The following is a 14,242-nucleotide window of genomic DNA, read 5'->3' as shown; positions in this document are numbered from 1 at the left end:
TGTTTATCTTCAGAACAAAAATTAAGATATTTTTGATAAAATCTGATGGCTTAGTGAGGTCTGCATTGAGACCAAGTTAATTTAGATTTTCAAATGCTCAGAAAGCTATTAAAGACATATTTAAAACAGTTCCTGTGACTATAGTGGTTCAACCTTAATGTTATGAAGTGACGAGAATACTTTTCGTGTGCCAAAATAATGACTTTATTCAACAATAATGAAGGGTGATTTCAAAACACTGCTTCATGAAGCTTCGAAGCTTTATGAATCTTTTGTTTCAAATCAGTGGTTCGGAGCATGTATCAAATGATCTCAAATGGCCAAAGTCATGTGATTTCAGTAAACGAGGCTTTGTTATGTCATAAGTGTTTAGAGATTTCAATGGTTCACGTGTGCAGTGCTCCGAACCACTGATTCGAAACAAAAGATTAGTAAAGCTTCGAAGATTCATGAAGCAGTGTTTTGAAATCACCCTTCACTAGATATCGTTGAATAAAGTTATTTTGTTTGTCACAAAAAAAGTATTCTCGTCGCTTTATAACATCAAGGTTGAACCATTGTAGTCACATGAACTGTTTTAAATATGTTTTTAGTAGCTTTCTGGGCATTTGAAAATCTAAGTTAACTTGCTCTCAATGCAGGCCTCACTCAGCCATCAGATTTTATCAAAAAGATTTTAGTTTGTGTTCTGAAGATGAACGAAGGTCTTACAGGTGTGGAACGACATGAGGGTGAGTAATTAAAGACAGAATTTTAAATACACGTAGGATGATTGACTAAAACAGAACAGGTGTTCACTAAATTAAGTACCATGGAGACTAACAAGGAACTAAGGAAAATGGGAACACAGAAGCTAAACAAAACAGAACATACATGTGACAGGTGTACAGCATACATGAAGTTTTAATGGGGTCCTATTAATCTTTTTCAACTTTAGTCAGTGTTTATTGTCCCTTACAGACTTTTCCAGCTGATGATGACAAATCAAGTAGGCTAATTCAAGAGATGAAACATCAGATCTCTGACAGTTGCACAATGTGCGCTTTGGAGATTCCCAACAAAATGAAACTAAAAAGTTACTTGAACTCTGGGCTAAATTCAACAGTAAAAACTTGGATAAAAGCTTATTAAATACTTTCCTTGCTTACAAGTTTGTGTTGCAGTAATTTTGGGGTTCAATTATTTTAGATGCAAAAAAATTGTTTTTGATGTAATTACATTAAACAGATGATCACAAATGTATTTTGGCCTTGTTGTAAAGAAAAATTAAAACTAAAGTTGCTTGTACATTTTTTTTTTTTTTTTTTTTCATATTTTTATCAGTTCTTTAACTCAAATTATCTGCGAGTTCAAATGAATTATTCAGCGTTATGACGTTAACCCACATGTAAGAGATACAGCTAATCTCACTGCTGGGGGAAAAAACAAAAAAACTTTTACCAGTCTGGTCTGTTTGGCTGGTTTAAAATGTTCTAGCTGTTTTTTGTGCAGTCTACTTAAAACACATTCCTCTACAAATTCAGACTGTTTCCTTCATTTGGGAAATTTGGACTAAGCTTGTACAATAGTGTCTGAAACTTTGAACATGAAATTAAAACTTCCCAAGGCCACACCTCCTGTTAAGTCATAAAGGCGAAAATTCCCGAAGAGAGAAGCAGTGTAGTCAGTGCTCCTTCGCATCACCATGAAGCAGCTGTATACTTTCCTAATTATCTTCGTCGTTGTCTGCAAGTCTAATGCGTTTATCCGACCTAGTAATGGCCTCCGCGAATGTCGCATAAACTCAACTTTAACAGCACTAGAGGTGCTCCCAGGGGGAGGATGGGATAACCTGCGCAATTTAGACATGGGACGGGTGATGAACTTGAGCTATTCCCAGTGCCAGACCACAGAAGATGGACTTTATCTCATCCCAGATGAAGTCTTTGTTATTCCACGGAAAACAAGCGGAGTAGAAACTCACTCTGAGACCATCATGTCATGGCTGGAACAGAAAAGCTCCACATCAGGATCCATCAATGCAGACATTTCCTTCCCTCCTGTACTAAACGGAAAATTCTCTGAAGAAAATACGCGCATGAAAATACACCAAGTGAGAGGCAATTCCGTAACAACACGAGTGCAGGTAAGTCAGAAAAGTGGGGAAATAAAAGCAGCAGGGTTTTTCAAATATATTATGCAGCAATTATTAACATTCATAAGGAGGGAGATATAAAAATAAACACAGAAGGCTAAGTTGTTATTTGCCAAAAGGGGCGCAATCTCAGAGCGAAGTTGACTTTCACTAGAGTCAAGATCACTTTCAGTTTCATTTCACGTTAAAGAAGTTTGGACTGGTTATGATCACTTTATAATCTGAGAATGTGCCTGTTCAAGGATATATTTTGTATTGACTAATATTAATATGAACACAAAATACATATATTCACATAAAGAGCTTTTTAATTTACTGTTGTTTACACACTCTAAAAATATATATCAGCCTTTCTAATTTAATTGAATCTACTAAAATTATATTTTCTCTAAATTAATGAGAAAACAATTATACCTGGGCCAACTTTTGTTTTGTTTTTTCTTTCAGTAGAAAAAAAAGAAAAAAAAAAAGAATCTAAACTGACCAGGAAAAGGGTTTAAATATTTTGTCTTTTCTTCTATATCTTCTCAGGTACGCAACCATCTTTACACTGTTAATGCATATCCTGACTTTACTCTGGACTCCCGATTTGCTCAGCAGATAGTGGAAATCGCAGACGCTATTGAGAACAACCAAACACGTCAAGCAAATTATCTGTCAGAGAAACTCATACTTGATTATGGCACCCATGTCATCACAAGCATCGATGCTGGTGCCACTTTGGTCCAAGAGGACTATATAAAAAGGTCTTATGTCTCTGACAGTGAGTCAGACAAGTCATCTGTCTCTGCATCAGCAGGCTTGAACTTTTTTAACAAGGTTAACTTTAACTTTGGTAGCAAGGAAACCCAGGAAACCTCTGAAACCCTCAGTTACCAGCAAAACATTACATATTCTATAGTTCAGAGCCACGGTGGGGCTTTATTCTACCAAGGCATCACTCTGCAGAAGTGGCAAGAGAGCACGCAAAATAACCTTGTGGCTATTGACCGTTCTGGCATGCCAATGCACTATTTCCTCAATCCATCCACATTTCCCGATCTTCCAGTTCCAACTTTACAAAAACTGGCTTTGTCAGTCCAAAAGGCTGCTGAGCGCTACTACAACATAAACACCATTCCAGGATGTGTAGATCAAAATTCACCAAACTTTAACTTTCAGGCTAATGTAAATGACAAATCATGTGAAGGTCCAGTCACCAATTTGACCTTTGGTGGAGTTTACCAAACATGCACTCCATTGGCGGCAGATGGAGATGTCATCTGTCATGAGCTTGCGCAAAAAAATCCGGATACTGGTGACTATTCTTGCCGCCAGCCGTACGCTTCCTCTTTGTTACATTCAGAGACAGTAGAGCAGAGTTACAATAAATATGAGTGCCATAAGCAATGTCACTCATGCTGGTTAATTTTTGATTGTTGTGACAATGTATGTGGAAATGCTTATTACGTCCGTAGTGCAAAAATTGACACTTACTGGTGTTCCACAAATCAGACAGTCCCTCAGTACTCTGGATACCTCTTTGGAGGTCTATTCGGACCATCTTTACAAAACCCATTGACCAAATCTCATGACTGTCCTCCAAATTATTTTGCACAAATATTTTTGACTAATGGCATGATGATTTGTTTGAGCAATGACTATGAGGCAGGAACAATATCTTCTGTGCCTTTTGGGGGATTCTTTAGCTGCCAGTCTGGCAACCCTCTTGCAAGGGGTGAATACCGTTGTCCACCTCAGTACAGCCAACACCTTGCTGCCATTAGTGATGGCTGTCAGGTATTGTACTGTGTCCAATCAGTCGAGTTTACTGGTGGCCAGTTAAAACCTATTCGCCTACCACCGTTCACAAAACCACCTCTGGTCAACAAGATGGCGACAAACACTGTAGCTGTGATGACAGAAGGTGATCGGGCTTGGCTGAGGGTTGGAGAAACGAAACAATGGAGACTAGCAAAGCCTGGTGAAGTCAACCAAATGGCCATAATGTTCGATGCGCCAACTACCCGGATGTCAGGAGGTGAAAAGGCTGGTGTGGCCTGTGGTGTAATGACTTTGATCGCTGTTGTAGTGGCAGGAATTGTCCTCTTAGTGAAACGGAGAAGGAGGTTTTCTCACTTCAGGTCAAGCAGGGGGTATGAAGAGATTCACAATGATGGCCAAAGTGTTGTAGAGAGTCAGAGAGAGCAACAGAATACAAATGAAAACCCCACTCAAGCTCTGTTACCTTAGTTGTATGGAGTACAGTTTTGTTAATTATTCTAAGAATAAAATCTTTATCAGCTTTGTAATCAAATTTCACAATGATTGGCATTTGGTGATAGGGAATATATTGATGTGGTGGTATTTACAACAGACTTGTGTGAATGATGATCTGTATTTTGTATTTTTATACATTCTTCTAGCCCAGTGTTTTAATGAGAATATATGTGAAATTATATGTGTTCAGTGTGTGTTCAGCATGTGTTGTGTTGTTTTCATTTTTTTTAAACCTGGTTTTCAGAGTGGTCTGTTATGACTTGACAAGTCATGTGAATCAGGTCTAGTTAAGTCACATGATTTTTTTTTTTTTTTTTTTTGTATTTAGCCTACAGTGTTTTGTTGATGTTCTTTTTTTTATACTTTAATAAATGAAAATAGAAAATAAATGACAGAAATTCTTTTTCTGAATCCCCAGAAAGTCATTACATAATCCACACACTGCATATAAGCACATTTGTGCACATTTATTTTTTTACAGTTATTCAGACCTAGTGTCTGAAGTCTGTTCTGAAAAACAGCACAGCACTTCTGACAATGTGGTCTTGATGGCAAACATTGATAACAAAAAACACACAAAAAATCAAGTACTTCCTTCATGCCTCGCATAGTAAAAACATTAGTCACAGTTGTTTGTGAGGGACATGTTTGGTTATGTAGTTTCCAGTATGTATGAGTTATGTAGGATCACATCACCTAAGACATAACACACTTCAGTACATTGCTTTTCAGGACTTACACATGCACATGATAGGCCTGTTAAACAGCCAGTTAGAGCAAAAGAGAGAGAGAAACACAAAACTGTATACATGAGTAGGGCCTAATTCACAGTATAAGAGCATGAACCAGCATGTTTTATTAAAATGCATTATCATCCTAATTAATGCTGATTGAAATATCTCAAGTTAACATTCCACTTTCCACCAATATGAAAGTGATGTTTTGGGTCAGTAAAGAAATAAGTTTTTATAGTAGATTACTGAGAAAAATGTTTAGTAAACAATCATTACATATAACCACATGTTTTGTTAAAATATCCCTACATTTTACATCATTTAGATAAATTATGCTGCATTTTTAAAAGTAAGTTTAAAACTTGTTGACATAATCAGGACAAATCAATAATGATGCGGAATATTTTACATTATAAATAGATTTAAAGGAATACAACATGTAATTTGATATCATGTTCTCTCCATTACTCGATGAGCGAGCAGCATGGTGCTTCCATCCAAAGGCCAGTCTTTGTTCCATCACAACGAGGTACAAGTCAAAAGCAGTGGTGGACAGTAACTAAGTATTTTTACTTTGTTACTGCACTTAAGTACATTTTTCAAGTATCTGTAGGCCTACTTTACTGGAGTAGTTTTATTTTGAGTAACTTTTACTTTACTACATTCCAACACAGCAAAATCCCCAGTGTTAAATTAACACTCAAAGTGTACATATGAGTCCATCTTGCCGGGTGTTAAAAAGTAACACTGAAGCAGTGTTAAAGTTAATGAGATAATTGATTGATGATTGAGTGATGATTGACAATCAGTAGTGACACCTGATGTTAATAAGCAGAATCACTGAAGAAACAACAAGAGAAAAAGAGAGAGACACGACAACTACAACTGACTTCCAGCCATTAAACATTATTACACTTATTATTAACCAGTTTGATTTTATTTCTGTAATACATCAACAAAAGTTCTTATTGAGAATTAACTGATGTTTAGATGTTAATGTTTTAATGAAAGTTTAGTTTAAAGTCACCATGATGGTGAAAAGCATTTCCTTTAGTTGGGCTCTTGACTCTTTATTTGTTAACATTACTTTTTCTCTGGCTGCTCCAACTTTGTGTTTGTAGAGCACATTTGTTATGGTCAGAGAAACTGTGATCTGGGCTGCATTTCCCAAAAGTGTTGTAAGCCAAAGTTGGTTGATTTAGGTTTACAATGCGTTGGGAAGCACAGCCATGATGATTGTGCTTTGATGATGACATTTTCATTGTGAAATGGCCTGATTTGTTAGTCATATAAATGTTAAATTAGAGTTTTTATAATCTGAAGGGTTTTTTTGAAACACACACAGACATCAAGAATCAGCATATGACCCTCAACAATGGTGACAATCAAAGTGCTTCATGTTGCAGTGCATGATGGGAGCCACCAATCAAAACTCATCCATGGCTCCCATCATGCATTGCTGCATGAATAAATTATGCAGCTGAATTGTCCTGTAATTTTCATGTTTGCTTTTATTTTTCTGTTGTTTTGTTGTGACAGTAGCTTGTTTTGTGATGTTCAGAGTTGATCTGTTTGTCAGTATTTTGTATTTATTTATTGTCACCGTTCTTGAGAATCATATGCTGATTCTTGATGTCTGTGTGTGTCTAAACACAGAAGCTTCTGTTCCTAATGTGTTTTTCTTAAAAAAAAAAAAAAAAAATTGTTCATACTGCTGTTGGATCTCAAGCTGTAAAATCACAGGACTACAATCATTAATACTAAAGCTACACATCAAGCAGATGATGACATCAGGCCATTGCAAAATGATAATATCATCACCAAAACATACTGTGACCAGATCATATTTGCTCTGGTCATAACAAATGTGCCTTACAAACACAAAGTTGGAGCAGCCAGAGAAAAACTAATAATAAAAGGTAAAGCGTCAAGAGCCCAACTAAAGCAAACGCTGACCTCTTTCATGGTGACTTGAAATGAAACATTCCATAAAACATTAATTAACACCTTTTTTCTCTCTTTCCTTCAATGATTCTGCTTATTAACATCAGGTGTCACCACTAATTGTCAATCATCACTCAATCATCAATCAATTATCTCATTAACTTTAACACTGCTTCAGTGTTACTTTTTAACACCCGGCAAGATGGACTCATATGTACGCTTTGGGTGTTAATTTAACACTGGGGATTTTGCTGTGAAAGGTCGTACGTTTTACTACACTGTCTACATTTCATAAAACATATGATTTTGAAATGAAGAAATCATCACGTACTCCGAGACGCAAAAGTAGTGTCAGATTTATGAACGAACTGATTCTTTTCAATTAACCTATTAAATCGGTTCGAAAATCGCACCAAACGAATCATTCGCGAATTGGACTGATCCGAATGCAGCTGTTCTCGAGTCAACAACTGACTGATTCAAATGATCCGTTCAGAGCGAGTCTCCAGTGAACTGAATTCACATAAGTCCATCATAACCGGCGGATCCTCGTGCGCGTGCGGCTAATGCCGTGAAAAGTAAGTTACTAATGTCGAATTTTAGGTTGAATTATTGTAACTGAAAGTCGTATTTAGGTCACAGTAGCAGTTTTATTAAAATTTTATGCATTTAGCCCTCACGTCTGTTTTTATGTTGTTAGTCAACAATTCATAATATTTCATGGGTAGAGTGGACCCCCTTAAGGACTGTGTAATTTTAATCAAAAGTTAAATGTGTCTAAAATAGTTATCCTCGTTTTCAATGACAATGAATTATAAACCAAGTATGAAAAATGGCCATTGTTTTCATCGTATTAGATTTAACAAAAAATAAATTTAGACTAAGGGGGCGTTTCCCACAGGTGGGGTAAAATGCCCCCACTCTGATAAAGCCATTTGCTTTATACATTGAAACAGTTTTAGCTTAAAATGAAAAAGACAAGCCAAAATAACAGTAGATAAATATCAATGTTTATTTATAACCATGGTGAAAATCAGTCAATATTGTTAGCTGATGCTAACTGTCTAGCTTTTGGCATTTTACCCCAAGTTTAAAAAAATGTCATAAGGAAAATATAATTATATTTTCATAAAGTAAAATGTACTCCCTAACTACAGGCCTTATTCTCATATCATATATAACTGTGATGTTCTGCAAAACAACAAGCTTTAAAACACTTATTTTTTCTTAATGCTGAAAATGGTAAAATCTGTTTTCTCTCAGGTATATCGCCAATGTAAGCCTCATAGTGAAATGTGTCTTGACTCCATAGAGTGGTTATTTTGGGAAAAACCCAGGTATTTTGAGCAGTAGGATTATATAATATATATATAAAATTTAATTAAGTAGCCTATTAAAAAATCACAAAATAAACATTCATCAATCAGTACTTTTTACTTAAGTACATTAAAAATCAAGTACTTTTGTACTTTCACTTGAGTAAAATTGAAAAGGAGTACTTCATACTTTTACTGGAGTAATATTTTATTACATGTATCTGTTCTTTTACTCAGGTACTTAATTCGTGTACTTCGTCCACCACTGGTCAAAATGCACTTCCTGTAAATGAATTCTGTTAAAACACTCTTACTGTTTTTTCGCTTTTACTTACCTGCATTAGTTGCTTTGGGTTAAAGAGTCTCTAAAATGATGACATGTATACAACAATAATTTCAGATTTTTTTATTTCAGATTTATTTCAGAGACAGAGAGCTCTGAAGCAGCCATGACAAGGAACTTGGGCTGGCTGTGGCAGGAACCTCTAAGTGACTGGACCCACTGGACTAAGCAGACATAAGCTGGTCATCGCAGAAACCTTTCGAGTGGCCATACCAGGAATCTCTGAGGTTGGACAGACATAGCAGGGAGCTCTGGGACCGAGGTGACATTGCAGAGAACTTGGAGATGGGGGTGCCCATGGAGGCACCTTCTGTAGCAGCCATAACAAGAACCTCTGGCACTTTTGAGACAGTCGGGTTCTGGCTTTCGAATGGCCACGGAACCACTGAGGTGGCACTAACTGGCACTTCTGGCCTCAGGAGACCATGACAAATGACTGGGAGCTTGAAGACAGGAGATTTTGAATAAAGACAGCTTAGATGGCTGATGACTGAGGCAATTACAGGAACCTCTGGCCTGGACGGAGAAGACTGGAAGCTTGGAAACCAGAGTGGCTGAGATGGCCTTTGGTGCTTGCTTTGGCTGGGGCCTTTGCAGGAACATCTGTGGAGGCAATGACACCATTGGGGTGCCTGTGGCAGGACTTGCTAGGTAGCCATGGCTGGGCGCACTGGCATTGACAGGCAAGGTGGTCGAGAAGGGAGCTCTGACATTGTGGAGACAGACAACTCTGGCATTTGGACAGCTGTGGCAGGAACCTCAGGAACAGAGTGGCCATGATGGAAAAAACAAAAAGGGGCAACCAAAAGAAGTATGTACATATCCCTCCAGGCGCAGTTCCACCAGACTCAAATACTGCTCCTTCAAACCAAGGCGCAAGACGCTACACATGGCTTGCTCGCCCCGCAAAGGCGAGAGGAGGGATGGAAGCATCTCCCATTGCAGCCCACAAGACGCCAAGCTGCACGAAAGACACCAACTGGAGTGGCCTTATGCAACGACCTGAAACAAAACAGAAAAAAGAACAGGTTTGACTTAGCAAATTCTTCCCATGAGAAAATAAATGATTTAGCCGATCTTAGGTTCACTACCTTTAACCAGTTATGGGACAGGATTAGCCCCAGACCAAGTCGCCGGCTTGGTTTGTCCTGCAGGAGAGCCCTGAGCAGATGACAGCATTCTGCGCAGGAAGACGGAAGGGATGTCTGATTACTACCTTAATCTTTACTTCTGCTCTATTTGATCATGTTAAGATGATTTGAATGATTCTGAATGACTAATTCTAGATCTCACCTGTTGACAGGCCAGGTTTGGACCAGAGCTTCCGTTTCAGTAGCAGGAGATCATAGTCACTAGGGAAATGTCCGCACAACATCACGAACATCAGAATCCCTAGTGACCATGTCGTCGTCGTCGCCTGCCTGCCGTAGTACATTCCCCTCACATTGTACTCTAGAGGGCAGAACTGTGCTGTTCCTGGAGGAAAGAGATTTTGTCTGATGTGTAAGTTTGCACTAACGCAACATGATTTTATTTCCATATCCATTAGCACTGGAAAAATTAATTATATAATACATACCAGAGAATGACCTGTACGGCAAACTCCTCAGGATGTCCCCACATCCGAAGTCAATCAGCTTGACTTCGGATGTCTTGCTGTTAATGAGCAGACTGTCCAGTTTATGTCACGGTGGAGCACTTCACGAAGGCAGCACATGTTCGCAGCATGAGCCACCTGCCTGATGATATGCCGTGCCTTCTCTTCATCGAGTCTTCCACCGTGATGCCTCAAAAATTGTACCAGATCCTCACAGAGAGAGGAACATTCAAGGACCATAACAAAGTGGTCAGGGTGGTCCTGCCAGTCCAGCAGCCTGATGATCTCTGGCACGCTGGGACCTTTATTTGCCAGGTTTTTGAGGGTGATCTCTTTCGGAAGGGGGTTTGGATGATCAAGCTAGAAGACAAACAGTTTTTATCGTCAATAGAAGAAGGTGGTTTCCCAAATAAGGGTTTGTTGATTGTGATTTAAGTTAATATGAGATGTTTTATACTTACAATTAATAAACATTTCATGTCCTGGGTCTTTGTGACGTATTTAAAAGCCTAATGAAAAAAATTAACAGATATACTAAGAGAACGTAGAGTAAAAGATGATGACAAGACAACATTTGCTGGCTTGATAATTTATTTATTTTTACTTACTTTAAGATCATCCGCCAGACGTCTCCCTTCATACACCACACCAAAACCACCTTTCCCAAGCTGATCACCAATACTGTAGCAGCTGAAGATGTAGTCTATTAAAAGATTAAATAACATGAAATTTCACAGAAGTGAGAGGAGTGTTTTGTGACATGCAAAATTTAATTCATATAATTATTCATTTTAATGTAATTAATTAATAGAGACTATATTGAATATTTGAAGTTTTAACATAAGGTCATAGACAAAATGTAATGTTTTTAACATAATGGAATAAAGATCTCATCATGGCATTGATGCTGATTTTGGTATAATATTTACTGATGTGTATTTGATATTGTGTGAGATAGTATTGATAGTATGAGTTTTTACTTTGTCAAAGTAGAGAGTAGTAATTTATATTCTCATAAGATGGTCATGTCATTTACCATCACTACTTCTTCCTGCCCATGATACCTTCCTCTCCTCTCCTTCATCCTGCTGCTGCTCCACCTCTCCCTGACCTGAGCTGCTCTCTGGAGGCTGTTTTTTGGCAGCTCTGAAGATAGAGGGCAGCCTCCTCCACCACTTCTACTTCCTCTTTCTTTTATCCTACACTCACCCTTTCTCCTTCCTCTCCTCCTCCTCCTCCTCTTCCTCTCTCCATAACCTGCCTCTTCTCCTCAACTCCTTCCTCTCCTCTCTCCATCACCATCCTCTCTTGGCCATTTCCCTTACTAGCACCAACAGGTCATGACCAAAATCTTTCAGAACAGTGAGATAAGGCAAATATTATATTATGTTATATTATATTATATTATATTATATTATATTATAAATGCTTAATATATGCACATAAATATGCATTATCCAGGTGTTTTTGATGTTTTGACTGATTTTAAATTTATTAAAAAATGTGAAATAGATATTTTTTCTAATATATTAGAAAAAATATCTATTTCACATTTTTTAATAAATTTAAAATCAGTCAAAACATCAAAAACACCTGGATAATGCATATTTATGTGCATATATTAAGCATTTATAATATAATATAATTATATAGATATAATTATATTATATTATATAGATATTTTTTCTAATATATTAGTAAATATATATATATATATATATATATATTTACTAATATATTAGAAAAAATATCTATTTCACATTTTTTAATAAATTTAAAATCAGTCAAAACATCAAAAACACCTGGATAATGCATATTTATGTGCATATATTAAGCATTTATAATATAATATAATTATATAGATATAATTATATTATATAGATATTTTTTCTAATATATTAGTAAATATATATATATATTTACTAATATATTAGAAAAAATATCTATTTCACATTTTTTAATAAATTTAAAATCAGTCAAAACATCAAAAACACCTGGATAATGCACAGTGCCACTTGAAAGTTTGTGAACTTGTGAAAAAATTTAACAAAATAAAAGAGATAATACAAAATGCATGTTATTTTTTATTTAGTACTGTCCTGATTAAGATATTTTACATAAAAGATGTTTACATATAATTCACAAGACAAAAAAATAGCTGAATTTATTAAAATGACCCCGTTCAAAAGTTTGTGAACCACTGATTCTTAATACTGTCTGTGGTTACCTGGATGATCTATGACTGTTATTTTGTTTTGTGATGGTTGTTCATAAGTCCCTTGTTTGTTCTGAGCAGTTAAATTGCCCAGCGTTCTTCAGAAAAATCCACTAGGTCCTGCAGATTCTTCAGATTTCAAGCATTTTTTGCATATTTGAACCATTTCCAGCAGTGACTGTATGATTTTGAGATCCGTCTTTTCACCCTGAGGACAACTGAAGGACTCAAACATAACTATTAAAAAAGGTTCAAACATTCACTGATGCTCCAGAAGGAAATGCGATGCATTAAGTAAATTGTACTTAATTTGTCTCCGGGAAACATGTAGGTATCTTCTGTTGCTTCCAAAGGGCAGTACTAAATGAAGAAAACTGATAATTAAACAATTTTCACCCCCTGACTATTAATGAATCTTGCTTCACCCCCTGTTTTCACCCCCTGACTATTAATGCATCTTGCTTCCTTCTGGAGCATCAGTGAATGTTTGAACCTTTTGTAATAGTTGTGTTTGAGTCCCTTAATTGTCCTCAGTGTGAAAAAATGGATCTCAAAATCATACAGTCACTGCTGGAAAGGGTTCAAATATGCAAAAGATGCTGGAAATCTGAAGAATCTGCCGGACCTGGAGGATTTTTCTGAAGAACAGAGCTCAGTTTAACTGCTCAGAACAAACAAGGGACTCATGAACAACCGTCACAAAACAAAAAAACAGTCGTGGATCATCCAGGTAACCACACACAGTATTAAGAATCAATGGTTCACAAACTTTTGAACTGGGTCATTTTAATAAATTCAGCTGTTTTTTGTCTTGTGAATTATATGTAAACATCTTTTATGTAAAATATCTTAATCAGGACAGAACTAAATAAAAAATAACATGCATTTTGTATTATCTCTTTTATTTTGCTAAAATTTTTCATTTTCACAGATTCTGCAAGGGGTTCACAAACTTTCAAGTGGCACTGTATATATTTGTGCTGATTAGAACCTTTTATTATTAATAAAATTGTTGCAGTTAGTATTTTTGTCTGGTTTAAAATTACAACAAACATATATGATATAAAAACTAATAAAGGTATATGACTCGTTTTGGTAGCTAACTTATCTAATGCAGTGATATTCCTACATGTAGCCACACTTCTATATCCGTCATTGCATTTGGCACGTTCTTAGTTTCTCCAGTAGAGGGCGTCTATTTAACATGTAATATGTTCAGATTTAATTTTATCGTGTACAGTATTTGGTTTTACTTTGAAAGGTTTATTGGTGTAAATCTCTTCTTTACCATATTAAATTGATTTTACTGTGTGAGTGAAATCGTGGCAGTGCCCTACAGTCAACTCTTTTTGCAAACTGTCCATTCAAACCCACACATTTCACTTTCTGCTCTCCTAGAATTCCCAGTTTCACCAAAACTCAAAATCATTTGCTTCTGAATGTATCACCCTTTGAGAAGTCATTCTTTTGTGCAGTTTAATGAATAATCTTTCAGCAGTCAAGGTAATCCTGAGAAAGTGTTTCTGTGACATCCAAACCTGTCCAATGTTCCACCCGTTTGCTCTTCTTTCACGTTCTTTGAAGATGCCCCTCCTTGATCATACAGGGTTACAGAACTGGACCAGGAACAGGAATTTGCTTACACTCCTAAACAAAAATCACAGGATGCCATACATGTTCTGTTATAAATACAGAGGCTG

At 36.6% G+C, this 14,242-nt stretch overlaps 1 protein-coding gene and 1 pseudogene across 1 annotated transcript; one reads left to right on the top strand and one right to left on the bottom strand.

Moving 5' to 3' along the window:
• The first annotated feature begins 1,387 nt into the window (after nucleotides 1–1,387).
• Nucleotides 1,388–4,796, top strand: mpeg1.2 (macrophage expressed 1, tandem duplicate 2). Its single transcript, XM_051903730.1, has 2 exons — nucleotides 1,388–2,125; nucleotides 2,666–4,796. Exons 1-2 carry the CDS (start codon nucleotides 1,685–1,687, stop codon nucleotides 4,364–4,366), a joined length of 2,142 nt encoding a protein of 713 aa, XP_051759690.1. The 5' UTR covers nucleotides 1,388–1,684; the 3' UTR covers nucleotides 4,367–4,796.
• A 4,008-nt stretch (nucleotides 4,797–8,804) lies between these two features.
• On the bottom strand, nucleotides 8,805–11,752 carry LOC127517708 (serine/threonine-protein kinase pim-3-like; annotated as a pseudogene).
• Nucleotides 11,753–14,242: the final 2,490 nt, after the last annotated feature.

This window comes from Ctenopharyngodon idella, chromosome 8 (assembly GCF_019924925.1).
Source record: "Ctenopharyngodon idella isolate HZGC_01 chromosome 8, HZGC01, whole genome shotgun sequence".
Lineage (NCBI taxonomy): Eukaryota > Metazoa > Chordata > Actinopteri > Cypriniformes > Xenocyprididae > Ctenopharyngodon > Ctenopharyngodon idella.
This window is presented reverse-complemented; position numbering and strand designations above follow the sequence as displayed.

Coding starts and splice junctions, on each gene's coding strand:
- mpeg1.2 (XM_051903730.1), top strand. CDS start 1,685: ATGAAGCAGCTGTATACTTTCCTAATTATCTTCGTCGTTGTCTGCAAG. Junction 2,126..2,665: donor CCGTAACAACACGAGTGCAG/GTAAGTCAGAAA, acceptor ATATCTTCTCAG/GTACGCAACCATCTTTACAC.